General features: G+C 43.1%; 2 protein-coding genes across 5 annotated transcripts; one reads left to right on the top strand and one right to left on the bottom strand.

Annotated features, from left to right (window-relative positions):
• Positions 1-167: 167 nt before the first annotated feature.
• On the top strand, positions 168-14,234 carry ptpn21 (protein tyrosine phosphatase non-receptor type 21). 4 transcript variants are annotated; one of them, XM_088314045.1, is made up of 20 exons: positions 168-370; positions 1,245-1,539; positions 2,097-2,266; positions 2,619-2,716; positions 3,916-3,983; positions 4,092-4,162; positions 4,624-4,711; positions 4,797-4,885; positions 5,087-5,174; positions 5,415-5,494; positions 5,618-5,725; positions 6,201-6,261; positions 6,657-6,741; positions 6,810-8,317; positions 9,042-9,182; positions 10,106-10,324; positions 11,186-11,314; positions 12,659-12,893; positions 12,975-13,135; positions 13,418-14,234. In XM_088314045.1, the coding sequence occupies exons 2-20, from the start codon at positions 1,360-1,362 to the stop codon at positions 13,544-13,546; spliced, it is 3,708 nt and encodes a 1,235-aa protein (XP_088170171.1). In that variant the 5' UTR covers positions 168-370; positions 1,245-1,359; the 3' UTR covers positions 13,547-14,234. The 4 variants fall into 4 exon arrangements, with proteins under 4 accessions (XP_088170171.1, XP_088170196.1, XP_088170189.1 ...); XM_088314063.1 differs by lacking the exon at positions 168-370 and adding an exon at positions 404-665; XM_088314054.1 differs by lacking the exon at positions 168-370 and adding an exon at positions 405-530.
• A 256-nt stretch (positions 14,235-14,490) lies between these two features.
• Positions 14,491-21,254, bottom strand: tslig3b (tRNA splicing ligase complex subunit 3B). Its single transcript, XM_088314116.1, has 8 exons — positions 21,053-21,254; positions 20,792-20,940; positions 20,030-20,143; positions 19,237-19,412; positions 19,074-19,154; positions 18,479-18,595; positions 17,177-17,344; positions 14,491-16,025 (listed from the first exon to the last, which is right to left on the bottom strand). Exons 1-8 carry the CDS (start codon positions 21,088-21,090, stop codon positions 15,765-15,767), a joined length of 1,104 nt encoding a protein of 367 aa, XP_088170242.1. The 5' UTR covers positions 21,091-21,254; the 3' UTR covers positions 14,491-15,764.
• Positions 21,255-21,643: the final 389 nt, after the last annotated feature.

The raw sequence follows: 21,643 nt of genomic DNA, 5'->3' as shown, positions 1-21,643 counted from the left end.
ATTTTTTTAAAGATTGTTGACGAATTCAAACCACGGTACGATTCTGTTGACAATCACAACTGTTTTAAGGATACTGTATGTTTTTATTAAGCGTTTACCGAGTAATAAAACATAGATACAAAAGTTGTAGATCCGCGGATGAAGACACTTGTTGCGCCTGCAATCCCAGGAAGCAAAACACGTTTGGAACCTGAGTGAGCGGGATGTGGAGTGATACTTTCGCCTTGACCCAGGAACGCACACATTTGGCTTATAATATAACTATTTAAAAGTGTTTTGAAGAGAAAAAAAATCAAGTGATTTGTGGTGGAGCTACCGCTGAGACCCAAGCCCTCTTCGGACCTTTAAACTCCCTCCTGGCGGCTGAGCGGTAAAGTCAAGCGGCTCCTGCCAAAATATTTACCGGCGACGTCAGTTCCTCGCGGGTGTCGTCTATTTGCTGGGCGTGTGTTAGCAAGCTAGAGCTAAACGTGCCGTTTTGGCGTGTAAATACTCACGCGGGCGACTACCGAGCTGATCTTTAGAACCAGGTCAGTTACTTTGAGTTGGCGGTGCACTTAATGTTAAAACGGTAGTTGCCATCGAGAGGGGTTGAAGCGAAGTCTGGCGTAAAGCTCATTGGAACCTCGGCTAAATTAAAGGGCGCAGAGATTTAACACTATAGAGTGAGTATTTGGATCCGATTTAGGACTGGAGTTTGAGCCACTATGGGTAAATTGTGGTCAATACTGTCCAGGGCAACCATGTTAAATCGTTTGTTATTATTATTTTTGTACATTATTAAATATATTTTATATAATACAATCGAATGTACACCTGCGCATGCTACCCATTGATTTTAGCAGTTGTATACAAAGGTTATAAACACAAAGTCAGACCAAGTGTATGAAAGGAGGATGTATACTCTCTGTATAAGGGTGTTTCTAATAATCTGACCCTGTTGTGTACATATAAATAAGTAAATCATACTATCGTCACCTTTTTAAAATAATTGCGTTAATCATATTTTGACAAAATAGTTATTGTGCCTTAAACATCTTATGCTAGAATTGGATAAATGGACCATTCAATCTTCATCCAGTTTTTCGTGTACTTTTATTTTAGGACAGTGACGATATTAGCAAAAGCGCCCAGTGAAGTTTTGCGCCACGATAATCGGCCCCAAAAAACAGCAAGGCAATGTCCGTGCTGAGCATGGCATGTATCCTAGCCCATTAACAGTATGTCTTGTGTCACCTTTTCAGGTCTGCCTGACAATGAGCCCCATGACTTATCCCAGTCATAAGGTCTTATTAGAAGGGACAGCGAGGCGAATCATTTGCGAGGACTAGACACAAAGGATTCGCACCGGCGTGAATCATGCCCTTGCCTTTCGGCTTGAAGCTCAAGCGCACGAGAAGGTACACCGTTTCCAGCAAGAGCTGCCTGGTCACTCGCATCCAGCAGCTCAATGACGAGTTTGTGGAGTTCACACTGTCTGTGGAGAGCACGGGCCAGGAATGTTTGGAGGCAGTCGCCCAGAGACTGGAGTTAAGAGAGGTATGTCAGCAATAGACAAGGTTTGCTTGTTCTTTGCCCATATTAGGTTTATGTACAAGGAGTGTTGTTGCACTGGCAGCAAGAACATGACAAGGATTAAATTGTTGAAGATGATACAAGATAATATATTTGTTATTACTGCGTTAAGTTTAAACCATCTAATGCAATATCCTCACAGGTCACGTAGGTAATCTAATTTATGCATGTGAAATTTTACAATTCAATTCAGCTAAAAATGAAGGAAAAATGCATGCGTAAAAATTGTACAATTCAGAAACAGACTGAAATTGTTGAGAACAATAAACCTCGACAATTGTATAGTTTGGAAACCAGTGTTATGCCGCAAAGTTTGCCAAATGAACAGGATATATACAGCGTCTGCATACATGACAGTTAAAGAATAATAAAATGACACTTAACCGATTGCCTGCACTACGCAATTGAAGGTTTTGTGGTGGCGACATCGATACTGGACCGACAGAGGGTTGTGATTGCATTCTCTAATGCTGTATTACTTTGATCTGTCATGTGATGTTTGTAATTTCTCCACGCACTAGATAACGTTCTTCAGTCTATGGTACCTGAACAAGCAGAACCAGCAGAGATGGATCGACCTGGAGAAGCCTCTGAAGAAGCAGCTGGACAAGTACGGCGTGGAGCCAACCGTCTACTTCGGAGTGGTGTTCTACATCCCTAGTGTCGCCCAGCTGCAGCAGGAGATCACGAGGTAACAGTATTTTGTTTTGTTTCGTCCAATGTGGAGTAGAAAAAGGATGACTTGTTCATAGAAATTGTCTGAATGCTGAGAAGCAGCACGAGTTAATACAGCAGAACCCGTAAAGGTCAAGGAAATAATATTGCAGTTAATGTTAGCAGTCAACACCATAGCATTATCTTTCATACCCGTAATTATCATTCCATCTTTAATTTGCTCACATTTTGTGGTGCAACTGTACATCAGCACTGTATGTCTACCGTAGCATGCATATTTTTTTAGGATTTGGACAATTACATATGATAATTTTCTCACTTCATTGTTGACCACTGATGTGCTCAAATGACCATGTCTATTCTCGCAGATACCAGTATTATCTACAGTTGAAGAAGGACGTGCTGGAGGGCCGCATCTCGTGCACTTTAGAGCAAGCCATCCGCTTGGCTAGCCTCGCCGTACAAGGTAGAATGATTGCTTTGCATGCATCTGCTATTATGGAACTTCTTTCACCGCCTGCTATCTCAGACAAAGGAATTGCTGGCACGGCAACTAGTGATTATCCATAAGACGCGATGTCAACAACGCCTCATGGCAGTAGTTCCTCGTATAGTATCCTGGGCTGTTTATTTTATTGGCTGTGTTGAAAAAAGCAACAGGTATTTAAGAGCAGACCAATACTTGTCCAAACACGTTTAAAAAATAAATAAAATTTTTTAAAATATACTGTCAACCTCTGGTAGACACCTTTTTAGACACCAATTACTTTACTGGTTGTTGCGTCTGCCACTTAAAACAAATAAACAGCTTGCTCAAATAGAGGCATGCATGAGGGCAGACGCCGACAGTTTCATTGGTCCACTGTTACTTTTTCGGTAATTTCATTGGTCAGCTGTGACAAGACTATCTGTAAATCTATTGGCAGCATTAAAGCTTGTCATTAAAACGTCATATTTAAAATGCCTGAAATTTAAAGCCGCAGGGTTTGAAGCGCGGGGAAAAAAATGTACTTACAGTGAGTTTGCCTCAGTTTTCGCTACATTTACTCCATAAAATTTGAAGAGACTGCTAGTATTGTTTCATATAGTTTTTTAGGTGAGGTTTTTTCAAATCATATTCAACACACACACACACAGCGTGACTTGTAAATGTGTGAATCTGAGTTCCAGTACCGTGAGCCCAAAGCTCTGACATATCCTACCAACCTTTTGGCCAGCCAGAAGAATCTCAAACACTGCTGGCGAGGTTATATTGGGCCCTACTGCTTGTGTGCCTGCGTTTCAGCATAGCAGAGCCTCTCAGATCCCTTGTATACCTCAAAGAACTTCACCATTTCTTGATTTTTGTCTGCTTCCACTACTGCTAGTTCAATTCATCAAAAAAAAGTTTAATTCTGCCGAAATGAAACGGACTAACTCCCATTTTGTGGCCCCAACGGGGGCACTGGAGTGAAGGGCGTGCTTTAGAACATTGCTGATGCCGAAGATACTCAACATAGTTGCGAGTGTTGCCAGCAGTCAGGCTGGAGCTTCAGCAGTTGCGTTGGTACCGTTTGACATGTTTACATCGGAAAGAAAACTACGACTCCATTCTTAAACGCAAGGTTTACCTTTCGCATTTGACATAATGGACATTTCTCCATGCATCTTTTCCTCCTTCCACAGCCGACTTTGGAGACTTCAATCGCTACGATTCTCAGGAGTTTCTTCAAAAGTTTGCACTGTTCCCTATCGTAAGGACTTTCACTATTTCCCGCTGCACTCATGTGAAGAAAACACATTTTGCCCAATGATGGCATTTTTGATAATCACTCTGCATCATTGGGGGTTTTTCGTTGCAGGACTGGATCCAGGATGAGCGGGTGCTGGAGGAGGCCACTCAAAAAGTGGCCCTCCTTTATCAGTCTTACAGGTGAGCCGCATCGGCCGACGGTCGGTAGTCCCTGTTCTCATCAGCTGAATGATTCAAGCAACGCAAAATGTCTCACAGCAGACCACCTGGCGCCCTCCTCTCTTATTAGTTTGAAGAATGTAAACAGGATGGTTTGTTTATGGACTAGTCTGCTAATAAATACAACTGGGACAGTAATTTAGTGCTACAATAAATAAGAATAGAATCATTTTCAATCATGGAGGCAGCACTTGATACACTACTTTCTGTTTATATGGCGCCTTGACACATCACCAAACACAAATACCCACCGTGCTGACAATTTAAGTATGTGCCCGCCTGCACCCTTTGTTTACAAGATTAAAAAAATCACTTATCTATAATATGCCCCCGTTAACCAGAGCGAACCTGTCAAGTGTGAATATGTCTGACCACAGTGCTGCGCACGCGTTGTTGAAATTATTGGCTTGTATCGTTCCCAGGGGATTGTCGTCCCCAGAGGCCGAGATGTTGTACATGCAAGAGGTGGAGAAAATGGAAGGCTATGGCCACGAGAGCTACCAGGCCAAGGTCGGTTGGAGCTGGCCTGCAATGCGTGCCATAAAATGTCAAACCTTTATGAAATGAGTCGCTTTCCTCATGTTGCGCAAAACAGGACAACACGGGCACGGATGTGACGTTGGGCTCCTGCCTCGATGGCATCTTTGTCAAACACAAAAATGGCAGGCCTCTTCATTTATTCAGGTAATCCATGTGCTTCTCAAATGTTCTCTTTAAAGGAACCGAGTCGGGAAGACTGACAGCTCTGTAAACATTGTCTCACCATTTAGCGACACGAATACTAGACTTGCTCTCCCATGCGTGTCGTTGCTATTGAGCATTTTTGCAGCGACTGCAATGACATCATGTGTTCTCCCTTTCTTTTTGCTTGAATTGGCCGTGCAGGTGGAATGAAATTAACAACATGAGTCACAACAGGTCTTTCTTTGCCTTGGAGTTGCTCAACAGAGAGGAGAGTGTCCAGTTCCAGACCGTAAGTCAGTCAGTCGCTCTCTCTCTCTCTCTCTCTCTCTCTGCACCTTCTCGACATTGCTCTCTCTCATTGGAATTAGGTTCAGCCAGTTAGAACAATGTGCCTGTGTTGTTGTTGTCTGGGTATAGGCCATTAAAGTCACAGAGCGTCAGCTGAACGTCTGTGTGTTGGAATGCATTCTCAGCTGCAATCTTTTCTCTGTCTCTTGTCGTTTTCACTTCCCCTTGTTTTGTACCGCAGGAAGACATGGAAACTTCCAAATACGTGTGTCGCATGTGCCTGGCCCGACTCAAGTTTTATAAGCTCAACAAGAGTAGCCTGTAAGTTGCACACGTCTCGCCCACTTCCTGCCTCTTTTGTCGCTTGTCTGGCGAGCGCCACTTCTGACTCCTGGACGACTCACCTTCTGACCTCTTCCTACCCGATTCCCCCCTCCTCCTCAGGGAGGAGTGTGCCCCCATGCCTCCTGAGGGCTCCCAGAAGTCTCTCCTCACTCTTGCCTTTCCTCGTTTCCCAATGCTCTCTCGTCCCTCTCCGCCTTCAAATAAAGGGTGAGCAGCACAGTTTGCCAAGGAGCACGTTTCAAACACAAGTACAACGAGGAAACTAATTCTAGAAACACTCTACTTTCTCTATGTAACACTTGCGTGTACATTAATAATTTTGGTCTTTGGATTTTCTCAATATACAGAGCTCATTAGAGTCCCTAAACTTTTTAGGTTGGTGCGTTGAATCAAATATTTCACTCTTAAAATTCATTCACAATCAAAGATGCATGTTAACTGGGAGGGCTGGCAGTGAATGAGTTTTCCGCCCCTTGTGGTCCTATAAAGTTACTACAATCTTAACAAAGGTAATATCACTAAGCACAGACTTTTGATGCGTTGACTTTCATTGTCTGTTTTCCTAAAATTGGGATTGCATATAATGTTATAGTAAAAATGCAGTTTAAGTGACCTTTTAAGTAACACGTTTTTTTTTTCTCGTTTTTTTTTTTCATGGTTCACTGCCTTGTTTTGTCACCAGACAAACACAGTCCACAGTCGTCAACCCGGTCAGACGTAGATCGTCAACAAGATTGTCCCTGGTGAGTTCAATGCACACTTTTGCTTTTTAATTCAAATATGACTTCTCAACAAGCAACTTGAAAGTGACAAGAGTAATCCGATTAATTGGTTGTCAACCAACTGACCCAAAACCTCCTCATTGGAATCACATAGATGAAGAAGAACTGATGAAATGTTAATTTCTTGTTGCTTTTTACTGTTAGCTAATGTATTTGTTACAGCTACAGCTGTTGCAAAAGCGCTATATAAATCAATCTCTATTGTATTGTATGGCGCTTTCCGAATAATAATAACATAAAAGTAGCGTCACATTTGAGGTTGTGATGTACAGTATAGATTTAATTCCTGCCTCCTGTGTGATATTGCTTACATATAAACACAATAAAACTAAGTCATTCTGTTTTTTCTCCAACAGCAGCCACAGCCTCAAGGCTACATGATGCCCCAGTCACAAATGCACTATAACGGCCATTTCACGGAGCCCTACACATCATCGCAAGGTAACTTTCAAGTTGTTGTGTCAGCGTTCATCATCGGCGCTCATCCCGGACATGTCGTTCTGTCGTAGACAACCTGTATATGAACAGCCAGAATGGTTACTACTACCACTCCCAGACCAGCCTGGACTGCCCAGCTATGGAGTACAGCAGCGGCGGGCGCTTGCGTAACGGCAGCGTGTACAGCGCCCACAGCACCAGCTCCCTGACTAATCCCCAGCACTACCTCCAGCCCTCACCCATGTCCTCTAACCCATCAATCACCAGCGACATCACCCGGCCTGACTACGTGCCCTCGCACCGCCACAGCGCCCTCATCCCGCCTTCCTACCGCGCCACTCCAGACTACGAGACGGTGATGCGGCAAAAGAACCGAGGCGGCGGGGGGATGCTTTTGTCCCAGGAGCACCGGCAAAGCCACTCCATGAGGAACCTGAACATCGGGAACTCGTACGCTTACAGCAGGCCAGACCCTCTTGTGTACAGTCAACCCGAAATCCGAGGAGAGCATGGTGGCGCCGCCCAGCACCACATCCACTATCCCTTCCACATGGGCTCCAGCTTCCACAGCCCGTCGCCCTACCACCCGTACCCTATTGAGAGGAGACCGGTGGTGGGAGCCGTCAGTGTTCCGGAGCTCACCAACGTCCAGCTACAGCAAGCCCAAGAGTATCCGGCCCCCAACATCATGAGGACGCAGGTGTACAGACCGCCTCCGCCGTACCCATACGCTCACCCTCGGCCCGCCAACAGCACGCCGGACCTGTCGCGCCACCTCTACGTCAGCAGCAGCAACCCAGACCTGATCATCACACGTCGCGTGCATCACTCGGTCCAGACTTTCCAGGAGGACAGCTTGCCTGTGGCTCACTCTCTGCAAGAGGTCTCCGAGCCTCTTTTGAGCGGACCCACACAGAGACCGCCTTACCACGCCCAGAAGCGCAACTCCATCGAGATAGCCGGACTGGCACAGAGCCTCGAGGGGATGCGACTGAAAGAGCGCCACGCGTCGTCTTCGGCGGCCAAGGCTCCCACGACTCCTCCGGCCCCGCGGGGCGGTCGCTCGCAGGGTTCCCAGCTCAATGTGTTTTTGGAGCGCACCAAGACGGAAGACAGGAGTGACACGAAGGAAGACGTGCAGTACGGACACAAGAAATCACTCTCCGACGCCACCATGTTGGTGCACAGCAGTGGCGATGAGGAGGAGTTTGAGGAGGACGCCGGGCGCCACACGCCGCTCTCTCATGACGCAATCGCTACCAACATCCCAGAGGAGTCGCCGCGTCACATCTTCGCGGCTCCTCATCAGCAGACTTCTTTTGAGCCCCTCCCTGCATATCCCATCGGCTCGTCGCTGGACCCCTCGCTGGCCGCCGCCCTCACCTACAAGGTTCACCCTCTGATCCACGAGACTGACCCGCTGCACCTGCGCGAGGTGCGGCAAGCCAGAATTATGCCCTCAGTGTCGGAGGGAGACCTGAGCGGCGAGGCCAAGCACAAGTCCAAGAAGGACTTCAAGAAGAGGCCCGTGTCTGATGTGCCACAGGCCAAGAAGACCGTTGAAGGTTTACCTCCTCCGGTGAGTCATTTCTTACATTTCATGATTTATTCACCTATCAAAGCCGTTTTTCCGGGCTGCTGTCTTGTGTGTGGCACAAATATGTAATGGGGTTTTGGAGTCGACCCATGAATTTGTTGGCCTCTGAGGTACAATCACAGGTGTAACACAGGTCTTATAAGTGGTGGTGTCAAGTTGAACACCTGACACTCCTCTAAGTCACATCACTCAACAGTGTGGAGTTTTTTTATGCATTTGTTTATCTGAATGGAGGAATCTATCCTCACTGTGCATTATTTTTTCCACATCAGTTTTCCTTGTTTTTCAATTCTGTCTTCGAGGCATCATGCCATCACTAATGTTGCAGCTGCAATGCTTGCAGAAAGCAGCATCAGCCAGACATCTCCTTGGATGTGTTTTTCTTGGGCACACCTTGCAATATTTAATGCCGCAACCTCCCATTATCTTCCATATAACCTCATGTGCTGTCAATTGCCCTTCCTCCCGGGCCCATTAAATCTCAACTCGCCCTCAGCATTGTTTCAGCATGACATGGCTTACATCAGCTGCTGTAGTACGACACTTGATTTTGAAGCAAAAAAAAAAAAAAGTACGTCAGGAAACCGGCTGGGTGACATTTCACCGCAGATGCTCCCAGCGGGGTGCTGTTGTCTCCACCCTCAAAGCGAGCTACCTTCGCTGGCTGTGAGAATCATACCGAGTCATCCTCCTCTCGCTACACCAGGGCATGAAGAAGAGCTTGCGGTCGGATGTGAGGAAGATGGGGCCCCTCAAGGTAGCCCATCTCAATGGCCTGTCGATGTCCAGGCACCCGGTGCGGAGCGAAGAAAAGGATGAGCCCGAACGAGACTCCAATGACGAGAGGGTAGGGATGAATTCTAAATTCAAAACTTAGCAGCTATTTGACTTATTTCAAGCTAAACTGGTTAGCCTTGTTCACATGAATGATCCTTGCACGGAGTGGCTGAATTAATTCCCGTCCATTTAAATATAATTTCACTATGGGAAGGCTGCATGTCTGTTGTGGAGGCAAAGCAAGGGTCCTCACGATATACTCCCAAGTGTTCGCTGCTAGTTAGCTAGCCAGCTAATCAGCATCAACTCAAATGTCTTGCAGTGCGATCAGTGACGCACATCTTGGCAATTTTTCAACACCTCTGTCGCTAGTTTGCTGCTAGCCTCTCTCTCACGCAGTCACGGGTAGCAACAAACCAAAGTCGTTTGCCCAGAAAAACTTCTAGACATTTTTATGAAGTAGACGCCATCAACATTCAGCCACTGTAGTTTTTCCAAGTTTTCAAATGTGCGAATATTTGGATGCTCGTGAAACGCTGGTAAAAGCCCAACATAAAAAAGGAGAAAAGATAAAACACTAACATGGCGAAACACAGATCGAGGTCAAATATAAAAATATCAACTGTCAATAGCAAAATACTGTCAATAATTGACAACCTCATTGAAATGGTTTTGCACCTGTGCGTAGATGCCGAAAGATGGTGGCAAAGCACTTCAAATGGAGAGAATTATCAAGCATCATGTCATGAGTCCAGCATGGACGAAATCATGAGCCTCGGTCGCAATAATAGTTAATGTATTTGTTAGTTTGCAAAAGAATTTACGGGCTATTTTTTGTAAATACACTGAGAAAGAAGCAGACAGATTCTTTCAGTTTTGCTTTAGAAGGTGCACACAGCACCAAGTGCATTCAGGAATCACCAACACAGCAAGACATTTGAAATTCAGACCAAAAAACAAAAAAACAAAACTAACTCAACATTACTGATCCAGTGCAAAATCCTGGAGCAGCACATGGAGATGGGTGAGCTTCTGAAGGAGTACGAGAGCATCCCCAAGTGTCGCCCGGCGGCCGAGTGCACGGTCGCCCAGATGGCCGAGAGCGCAGACAAGAATCGCTTCCAGGACGTGCTGCCCTACGACGACACCCGTGTGGAGCTGGTGCCCACCAAGGAGAACAACACGGGCTACATCAACGCGTCGCACGTGAAAGTAAGAGCTCGCACATTCCAACGAGAGCCAATTGACACTGCTTCAGAAAGCTGTCTCCATTGGGATGGTCTTGAAAATACAGCCCATGACACCAGTTTCACTTAGGAACATGAAATTTGGTGGGCATGTCTCTCATGAGTAGACCCACAAAATCATCTCAACACCGACGACGCCCATTTCGGCCATTTTGTAGGTGTCGTAAGACAGGCTAGAGACTCGAGATTTGGAAAATATACCTTCTAAAGCCAGTTTTGCTTAGCGACAAAAGATATTTGATAGGGATGTCCATCCCTATGCCCGCAAAAAAGTCTGCCATTTTAACTTTATAGCCACTTTAAAGTCAGTGTTGTCGTTTTCCAGATGTCCATAGATGGACCACAAGAGATTTTGAAAATCCAGCCCTATAAGCGGCGTGAAATTTGAAGACCCACAAAAAAGTTTCAAAAAGTCACGACTGAAAAGAATCAGACATTTTGGTTTGACACGGAGATTTTAGCAACCAGTTCTTGGTTTTCATGAACTTGCCCTAGATATTACATCCGGCTACCAAACGTGAGTCTCGCAAACTCGACTGATAGACAATGCTAAATTGTGAAACATTTACATTTGTCATTGTATGTGGGCGGTGAATCTTGATGGCTTGTCAAAAAGCTCTTGCGTCTCATGGGGTGGCCGGCGAGCATAACCTGTGAGAACAAAGGACACAAGCGTCCAGAAAAATGCGCGGCATGCTGCGATGCAAGCGAATGTGGAGAGGCTTGTAGTCTAACAGGTTTTCCTGTAACGTGGGTTGTTTTTGTCATCTTTATTTCTTTATTTCTTTCAATTAAAGCGGAAGTGTTTTTCTTTTTGTCTCGGCAGCTCAAAGTAGGAGCACACGAGTGGAACTACATCGCCAGCCAGGGGCCTCTGTCCAACACATGCCAGGACTTCTGGCAGATGGTGTGGGAGCAGGGTGTCGCCATCATTGCCATGGTTACCGCTGAAGAGGTGCGTTGATTTATTTTAGTTTTCCCACCACCTTCTGAAGTTGGGATTTTCCCCCGTCGTGTTATACGTCACTCGGCAAATCGATGCAAGAGTTTGGCAACCGCCACCAAATAAATGTTTTGAGTACCAGAATTAACAGCGGCGTATCGAGGGAGCTTACATCTCACTTGAAATCGTTTTACGTTTATTCACATAAGATTTATTTATTTGGGCTTTTATTTGAGTGAGCGTTGAGCGATTGGAAAACAACCTTTGTTCAGCCAAGGTACCTATTTTTCATGACAAAAATCTTATGGGGTAACAAACAAAACTATAGAAAAGTAGGACTACTGTAAAATAATGATCGTCTACTCTCTAGTTCAGGGGTGAGCAAACGTTTTGATTGGCGGGCTTGGCGGTTCTAAAAATTGACAGAGGGGCCGGACCAGGAGCTGATGGATGGAGTGTTTTGGTAACCTCGCCTCATCGGAGAAAAGAAATAAATTTATTATTAAATGAAAATGAATACAAGCATTACAACAATATTTATGTATTTGAAAAACCACAGTATTTAGAAAATAAAACATTAACAAGGTTTATTCATTTTATTTTTTTCAAGTTTGGGGGGCCGGATTAAAACGGGCCGCATGCGGCCCCCGGGCCATAGTTTGTCCACGCCTGCTCTAGTTCCTCGCAAATGTATGGAATTACTTACACAGAGCCTGAGTCAGTATCCAAGGTAATGCAAAGTTTCATTATCTTTAAGATTCGAAAGATAATTGCACTTAAAAAGGATGTACTTGAATTTTTTTTCCCCCCGAACATCACGGTATCAGTGGCATTGAAAATCAAACAAACAAAACGACGACTCTGTCATTTATAGTGATAGTTTCTGGGAAAATATCTGAAAAAATGTATCGTCACAGGCAAAACCGTTAAGTATTGTGTCGTAAAATCTCAACCAAAATTATTCTTTTAAAAACAACTAATCGGCAAATCAAATGCAATTACCGAATAACCGTACTATAAGTGCATTGCATAATACCGCGTTTGTTCCCAAGCGTTGAGTGTTAGGCATGAAAGGCATGAAACGCAGACGCAAGATCGTTGCCTAGCAACGTCTCACTTTGTTATTGGCTGCTGCGAGATGATGTGGCTTTTAGTCAAAGGAGCAAAACTTCAGACGACTGTTGAATCTTCCCGCTCACGCTCTTGCTGTAATACTGTGACCAATACATTTAAAATCAAGCCCAAAGGCTCATTTCTGAAATAAATTGTGCCATTGATATCACTGCCCATAAGTGAACAGATACTGTCTTCACCTATCCTGTCGTGTTAAACGCTATCGTCTCGCCTCTTGCGCAGGAGAGCGGGCGAGAGAAGAGCTTTCGCTACTGGCCTCGTCTCGGCTCGCGGCACAACACGGTGACATACGGCCGCTTCAAGATCACCACGCGCTTCCGCACCGAGTCGGGCTGCTACGCCACGACGGGCCTGAAGATCAAACACCTGCTGACGGGCCAGGAGAGGACCGTGTGGCACCTGCAGTACACAGACTGGCCAGACCACGGCTGTCCCGACGATTTCAAAGGCTTCCTCAGTGAGTCGGGCGAGCGTTTGTTAGCTTCTGACTATTGCGGTTACTTTTTGAGGATTAACGTCCGTGTCGCGGTGTCACCAGCCTACCTGGAGGAGATCCAGTCGGTGCGGAGGCACACCAACAGCATCAGTGAGCCGAAGAACAGCAACCTGCCCGTACTGGTGCACTGCAGCGCCGGAGTGGGGCGCAGCGGCGTGGTCATCCTGTCCGAGATCATGATCGCCTGCCTGGAGCACAACGAGGTAAATATCCAATGGGAGACTTTGCGATGGCTACTTAACAGGCATTTAATTTTGCAAGATCCTCTCAAGGTACTCAAGTAGTACTCTTCACGTTTCATGAAACATGACCATGACTGAATTGAGCCAAGATTAACATAACATGTCTCAAGCATTTTCCTTTGGCGACCAAACCTGACATTTTACACCACAGAAAAGGGCTGCAAATCTTAACCAAGAACATCATTTTGTATTAATTAGCCATAATCATTCCCATGTCTTCAATCATTCCCATTTATCATCCAGATGCTGGACATTAAGACCGTGCTGATGAAGCTACGGCAGCAGAGGATGATGATGGTCCAAACGTTGTCTCAGTATACCTTCATCTACAAGGTGCTAGTCCAGTACCTCCGCAACTCCCGGCTCATCTGAGAGCCCCGCAAATATGCTGTGTGCTGCTACTACTTGGCTAACCCACAACTCTCCTAAACAGTATTATCGTGTTTGGCTTTATTTTATTAGATTTTCTTTTTACATTGATTCTTGCTGGATAAAGCACTTTTAACAGTACTCTGCTGTAGCGCTTGAGCTGTGTCAAAACTATTACGACCAACGTGACTTATTGACAAAGCAAGCAGAAGATGAAGGAAAAAAACGGCAGCAACAAAGTAATGTTTTGTTTTTTAACTTAAAAGTTTTTATTTTATTTAAACATTTGATGAAGTGCCTGCAGACTGTATTTTTTTTTCAAGATGAAGGAAAGTTTGATTGCAGTGAAACAAAAGGTTTGTGTGGCTTTTGCGTTTGCTGAACTGCAACAAGGAATTCATTTATAAGCAGATGATGCATGCATGCATGACACTGCGTGACTTTAAAAATCCTAAATTTGTTTCAGGGTTTCAAATATTCTTTTCAAACACTTATGAAGTCTTAGTGTAAAACTGTTTTTTTTTGTCTGTGTTTATGTATTTGTTCTGTACACAATGTAAGATTTGTTGTTTACTGTACAAACTGTATAAAGTCTATCTATGGTGCAAAAAGTAAATGGTGTGCCTCTGAAATGTTTCAAATAAGAGCATCAAAAATGTGACTAGAATAAATACGTGGAAATGTTCACAAATGGCGGCCAGGTGGTGATTATTCACTCAACTGCAGATGGTGTGAGGCCTTTTATTCATATTGTACATTTATTGAATAGTGACAACTGCATCTAGAGCAACAATCACCAACTTTTTTAAGACAGGGCTATTTCCTTGGTTATGATTAATATGAATGGCTACCAGTTTGATACACACTTCTGAAATCACAAATCTGCGCAAATGTTCATTTATGTGAAGACTGATCACAATGATTTCAATTAATAATTAGGAAACATGCCATGTTGAACACTTTATTGCAATACATCTGCCAGTGTTTACATTTTCAAATGATCACTTTTCAACAGTCCTAGGATATCACAAAGTCCAATTTTCAGAACAGGTCAACTTGTGGTTCTTGGGTGCTTGCTACCTGGTGCCTGGCGGCAGTACAATGGTGACCCCTGATCTAGTGAACCGTCGTCAGACAAAATGAAACCCAAACGTTGTGGAAAATATGGACATACAGAACATTGTGGAGTGAGCATAACATAGAGACAAAATCCACATAACATAAATTGATACTGTTGTTTTGGTCAGCAACAGGTTTGAATGCAATGAATGGGACTAATTCAGGTAGTTTTCAATGCATTAAAAAAAAAATACAGGGAGGCACTCATCTTTGGCTGGTCGCACACTGAGCGACGCGATAGTCACTGTCGTGCAGGATGTTGCGTGCTTTTCACGGCCGACCTTCAGCAGCTTGTGCTGCTGTGATTCAAATTTCAAATAGCCGGCGAGCATCACAGATACCATAATATCCAATCAAAAAATGGTTCACATGATCTTTTGCAACAAAATATAAATTTTCACGAACCAAGTGTAATCCAGATTTGAACAATTATAGATAACTATATTTGTAATTTCATATTAGGGCCAACTTGAACATATTGACCACAAAGCCTCCCGATTATTTGATGAAATAGTTGGTAAGCGCCGACAACAATCATTTCCAACAAATATCCACATTCACAACATTATTTCACACCCATTTCCTTTTTTAGTATTATGACATACCAACAGATGCGAGGGTAATCGACTTTTTCCTAATCACGCGACACAGTTTGTAATTCAATAAAACATGATGCGCCATAAAATATTTCCCAGTGACAACAGCAGGGGTCGGTTTTTCTGTTGGGAGCTGATCCAAATCTGATTGTGTCCGGGTCACTTGCTTGGTGTGCATGCAGGTCACAAACTAAATTCTTCACCATTGTCCAGTTCCGCCACGTTGCTCGTGTGCAGGGGACCAAAATTGGATGGCGCACCACGTGGCTAAAGCATGGTGCGTCGGCATCACGACGTGGCCACTATTTGAGGGGTAATGGCGGTGGTGGAATAATCATATTATCCCATGAGTACAAGTTTAGAAAAGGAATAGGATATGTATTCAATACATTGAGAGGTTGCTGATGTAGACGTAGAAAAGTTTCTGTTGAACTGCATAATCCACGACAGGTTGAGCCTTTCCTGTTGTTTTGTCGAGCCAGTAAAAAGAATAACAATACATCAAATCAATACTGGTACCGTCCTCGCTTTCCACCGTGTTCCCTGTGGTTGTGTTTCCCACCACGCCAACCACCACCACCTCCTCCTCCCCGCCATCCACCTCCCCCACTTCCACGTCCTCCTCCTCGCCATCCTCCTCGCCCACCTCTTCCTCCTCCCCAGTTGCCACCTCCATCTTGCCTTTTCTGCCAAGGGGGCATCTCAGGGAGCGGGGCTTCTATCTCTGAGGGGCGTCCACCACGGTCGGGAACTCTTCCCATTTGGATCTGATGAACACGTGCAAGTGGCAAATGCGTTGTTGCCATGTAGACTTTGATAATGGATTTGTTTTTTTTTCCATTTAAAAAAAATACATGTTTTTTTTGTGTGTTATTATTTGTACATTTTGAACAGGCTGTTTTAATAAACAGAAGTAGTGACTTAAAAGCAAGCCAAAATTATACCAACATTTTAAATAAGATCTCATTTGTGTGTGATTAAAAGATAAATAATGCAATAAAATAAAAAAATATATATACATATATATATATGGTGGTCTTGCATGTAGCCTCATTGATTGCGAACATTATAAATTACAAATGCAATAAATGCACTACCCTGAAAAAACAAAATTGATCAAGTGCACTTTGTTGACTTGTGATGCGGCCTTTTCATTATTAAATTATTTTATGAACTACAACAAAAATGTAGACGAATAAAAAAACAGTGGAAGATAAATTGAATCTCGCCGAGTGTGCACAATCTTTTGAAAATAAAAATTACAACTTAAAAACAAAAAACTAAATAGTGTAGTTTTCAGATGTAACATGTTGACTGTGCACTATAAAATAAAAAATAATGAAATAAAAGAGAAAGTACCAAAAAAATAAAATAAAAAATACATGTGCTTGATTGAACAATCTATTTAAAGGAGAAGTCAAATAATTCAGATACCGGAAAATCACGGCTCATCTCTTTTCTGGTCACGTCCGTTGAGCCGTGATCGTTACGTGAGCCCAGAGGCAGTGTGATGTCATTTTTAGTCGACAGCAAGTGGCAAAATGGCCACCGAATGAGAAAAAAAAACTGGTCGATTTTTCGTCTTAATTTACAATCCTCTAACAATTTTCTTCTGAATACTGTTCTTAGACTAGCATAGGACATATTGTAAAGATTAATTTTTTTATTTGACTGATTCGTCCCTTAAAAAAAACAATTACACTTAATACTTACTGTATAATAAATACAAAAGTAACAGGTAATAACGATGCACTTTTATCTCCGTACAGTTGAATACGCATGCGCAACTATTGAATGTTTCTATATTATTTTTTTCCCCACTGCCCATTTTTGACAAAGGATCTGAACGGTAAAATTCAAAACAGGTGTTTGACCAACGGAAGAAAAAGTGGCGGTAACGGCAGCGACGTTCGCATACCTTGTTGACGGCGCAGGCGGTGTGCTCCCTGCTGACGCCGCTGCTGGTCTTGACCACGTTGCAGATGTCTTCTCTGGCGGCCAGCAGGGCGGCGGCGTCAACGGTGGTCTCGGCCCTCAGCGCGTGTCTCTTGGGCTGGTATGCCTGAGCCATGCTGTCCACCTTGGCCTGGATACAAACAGAAAACAAAGCAAAATAAGACATGCAATTTGACAGATATGGAAAATATAGCATTCAAAGACAAAATTAATGCGCGTGATAAAAAGTTTATCATTTTTTTAAACGACAACAAACAATGAGGAATAATAAAGGTAAATTATTAAATAAAATAAATTAATTAGTGGACGCTATGAAGTGTACTTGAATTTTTTTTTTTGTTTTTAAAGTTGCTGTGGAGGTACACTATTAGAACGTTGCATTAAAGTCTGCTCCCTGCTTTATATAAAAACAAAATATTAAAAATATTTTATAAAAAAATACAGAATGAAAATTCTAAATAAATGAAATATAGAAAACAAAAAAAAATCTAAATATAATAAGGAGCTCGCTGAGCCATGAATAAAAAAACTCAGCACAAATGTTTGTAATTACCACCAGAGGGCGGCAAAGACCCTTTTCTTTTTTTTAAATCAACATGGCTGTGATCCGACTCAAGATGGCACCAGTGCAATAGTTTTATGTTAAAGACGGATTTTGCTTGAAAACAAAAACAGCAAAAAAAAAAAAAAAAGAGATTTTCAGAACAGAAAAAAAAAACTAAATAAAATAATTCTGCGAAACAGCAATCATGCTTCCGCGAATATGCAAAGGTTCACTGTAGCAAAATAAAATGACGAGTATTTCTTGTACCCGCACACGTCTTTGGTAGCTACACTACCGCTATGTTGCAAAACGATCCGGTTTCTGCTCTATGGTTTTCATCACACTTTTCCTCTTTGCCATCACTGATAACCTGCGGTGACGCCACCAAATAATCAAATTTCCCAAAAATTAAAAATAAACAAAAGCAAAACCTGTGGAGTTTATCATTTACGCACGTGGACAAAATTGTTGGTACCGTAAAAATAAAAAAATAAAAGAAAAGAAAAAGAAAAAAAACCCGCAAAGATGACTAGAATAATTTGAAATGGACAAACTCAACTCAAGGTGATAATGAATAAAATTAGAAATTTTGCACATCTATTTTGAACGGGACTGCTCGAGGTCCATTTTCCCAGATCACGTTGGTCAAACTTTACAATCTAACAATTTCATGGCGCTCCACTTTGGGGGGTGGTACTGTCGCTAACAGATGAAACGTGCCTTAGCCCGGTCGGACCAGCCGAACGACTGAATGGTGACATCCAGCCGCTTGATGAGCATCCTGCGCCGACACTCGTACTCTGATGACATGACCGCGTTCATGCTGTGGAGCTTCTCCTGTGGGAGGACACGCAATTGGAAACCGTCACTCACACAGTACATCAGTGATAATTTATATCGAAGTGAAATTTGCAACACCCTATTTAAATACTAGCTAGGCATGTTTCATGGTCTTTAAACAAACCCCAAATAATTTGAACACAAACGTACAGGCACCAAGAAAATAACACGCAAAATATCTGTCAAACTAATTTTCAAGGAATGTACACTGCATAGCATTTACATAACAATGTAAACTGACGTGAAATGTTTTCATCCAGCAGTGCACCATAAAAATGCTTATTTGTGGAAGACGCAAGACTCCATCGTCGATACAATTAAATGAACCTTATTTTGTTGTTCATTCAATGTAAGTGTAGCCATCTAATACCGTCTTGGAGTGCATGCTGAACAACTGACCATCCATTTTAGGAATACTTGATCTTTACGATCTTTATGATATACAATCATCATCATCATCATCATCATTACGTACCCATTGTTGACTGCTCAGAGCTTTCTTCAGCGCGGGCTTTCCCACTATGCCGTTTGAGCACTTTCCAGAAAGTGTATCCACCTGTAGGGACATATTCCACCACAGTTAAATGATTATTTTTTTCAGCACTTCAAATAGCACAGAGGACACCAGTGAACCTCACCTTGGTTTGGATCAGAGAGAAGACATTTGCGGCATCCTGTCCCTTACATTGCGAAACGTTCAAGGTCTGGCAGATTTCCCGCAGCTCGAGAGACGCATTGCTTGCGTTTTGTCTAAGAACGCCGCCTTGTCTGCTGGCGGCAATCTGCGCCGCCTGAAGCTCGGAACTTAAAAACACTACACGAGAAACACAGAACACATGGTTGGTAATCGGTTCGGTTGAGTGTGAAATCTAAAACGCAGTGGAGCAAAAAAAAAAAAAAAAAAGTTACATTTTATTTAAATGATTGTTTGAAAACGCATCCCACTCTGGCGCTATCGTGTGCCTCTAATTTTATTTTCATTATTTTAAAACACACGGCAAGAGTAGCGGTGACGTGAGACTAGATTCAAATCTTGTTAGCATCTTGAAAATTACAAACTACACCTTTAACCGATGTTAGGTGAAAAAAGATGAAGTACAGAAATAAGTATGACAGGATACTTGACACTTGATTCTCGGTGGGTCGGATTAAAGAACAAAGTAGGGCATATGTGGTCAGCCAGCCATTCATTGTCCGCCTCTGCCATAGCCACATTGTACTGAGCATATTGTACCACCTAATTCTCTTTAAAAAAAATCCTGGTCAATTGTAAACACACGTTTGCTCTCTGTGCCACATAACAAAATCCACACAGGAAAAAAACAAAGAAAATACAAAACACCAGTGTGGCAGAAATCCTTTTCATGGCCCCTTCGGGTTCATCAGACTTTAAAGCTTCCTGCTGCACTTTGAGTATGAGAGGCGACTTACAGACAAACTTCAGATAGTCTTTCGTGTTTCTCTTCAGTATCACTGACACTTCATACGGGCAGCAAAGCTCCTTCAGCAAACCCCTTATGTCCACCTCCAGGCTGTCCAAGTCCTCTGTGGGGACACACAGCCTTAATAGAAACTTTGAAATACAGTGGTGAGAAGTAAAATGCACTTAAGTCAATTGATTCATCAATTATCTGTCCTAGAGAGGCACTCAAAATTGAGTCACAATTTCTTTTAGGGGATACGGCCAGGGGTAGTGGTGCCTCACAGTTCTCCTTGGCCATCACGAATGAGGCCACAATTGCTTTGAGAAAGCTGCCAGTCCGCTCAGGATTTCTTTTCCAGCAGCCATGAAAGCATACACATTGCTCTGAAACAACCGGAAAACCAGAAGTTTTGCAGAGCTGCAGCCCACTCTAGGTCCTAAACTACCTGAAAAAGGCACCAGGCTACCTCCCGGTTTGGTCGCTTAGCAACATTGTGCAATTATGGTCAAGCTCGTATGGGAGCCCGTCCCCATGGAAACCAATTTTACAGTGATGAAGCTTAAGGCGCCTGGTTTGGTCTTAAGACACCGGGGAAGCACAGCACTTGAGTTTCAACGTCACCTGTTTGATCTGTATTGAAAAGTTGCATCTTATTTACACGATTTTAGAATTGTTAGAATTATATATACATACAGTTATTTGTTTCATTTGTTTTATTTTTCTCCAAGAGCTTTATAAATATAGTTGACTGGAGTCATTTTCGGTTCACCTGGACCGGTCGTGATGCTCTCCTCCAGCTGACATAGCGGCTTCAAACGGGACACCAACCACCGGCACAAATCCACATACTCGACCGACGACAGGCCACGCTGCGCGGCTTGGAGTAACGCCGCCTCCTCCGTCAGGGGACCATCATAGCTGAGAAACGTTTTGAAAAGACATTTTAGAGTTACAGTCCGAGTTAAAATGGCGGGAGACTGACAATGTAAAACTCGGCGCTAGCACGCTAACTAGTCGGTTAGCAACTCACCCGAGTTGCTCCAAGCAGTCCAAAATGTCACACTCCATCGCTTATTCTATGGTTTAAACACCATAACATGACAACGTTTAAGTATGGGAGTGTGTTTATGAGGGGGGAGTGTATATTTATTCATATTCCATATGCGTTCCAAACGACATAGACGTCGTATTCGCGTGCTGTTCCGGTTGTGTTCAAGGACCGATGGGAAACAAGCTTTTCTGGTCAGAGAATTGGTTCCGCCTTCACTGGCCACGACACCAACTCATCGATATTTTTAACCAATTTGGATTTATTGGTCAATATTTCATATCGCCAGGAGGTGGTTTAACTCAGGGACACAAACTGTAAATTATGATTTCATTATATCCGCTACCGATATGTACTTGTGAAATAAATGCATTGATATTAAATAAGAAAACCAAATTATATATAAAAATATTAGTATAAAAGTTCATTTTAAAATCAAATGCCATAGTTTAAATCGTTTTGTTGTATTTTTCAATTTAGTGCTAACTATAAAAAGAGTGAAATGTTAAAAATATATAATAGTATTTATACAAAGGAAATAGTATTTATTTTAAACTGAGTGTAAAGCTGTCT

This window comes from Idiotropiscis lumnitzeri, chromosome 1 (assembly GCF_059441095.1).
Source record: "Idiotropiscis lumnitzeri isolate Australia: NSW breed Sydney's pygmy pipehorse chromosome 1, RoL_Ilum_1.0, whole genome shotgun sequence".
NCBI classification, from domain to species: Eukaryota; Metazoa; Chordata; class Actinopteri; order Syngnathiformes; family Syngnathidae; genus Idiotropiscis; species Idiotropiscis lumnitzeri.
The sequence above is the reverse complement of the archived record's forward strand: the minus strand, read 5'-3'. Positions and strand labels throughout refer to the sequence as shown.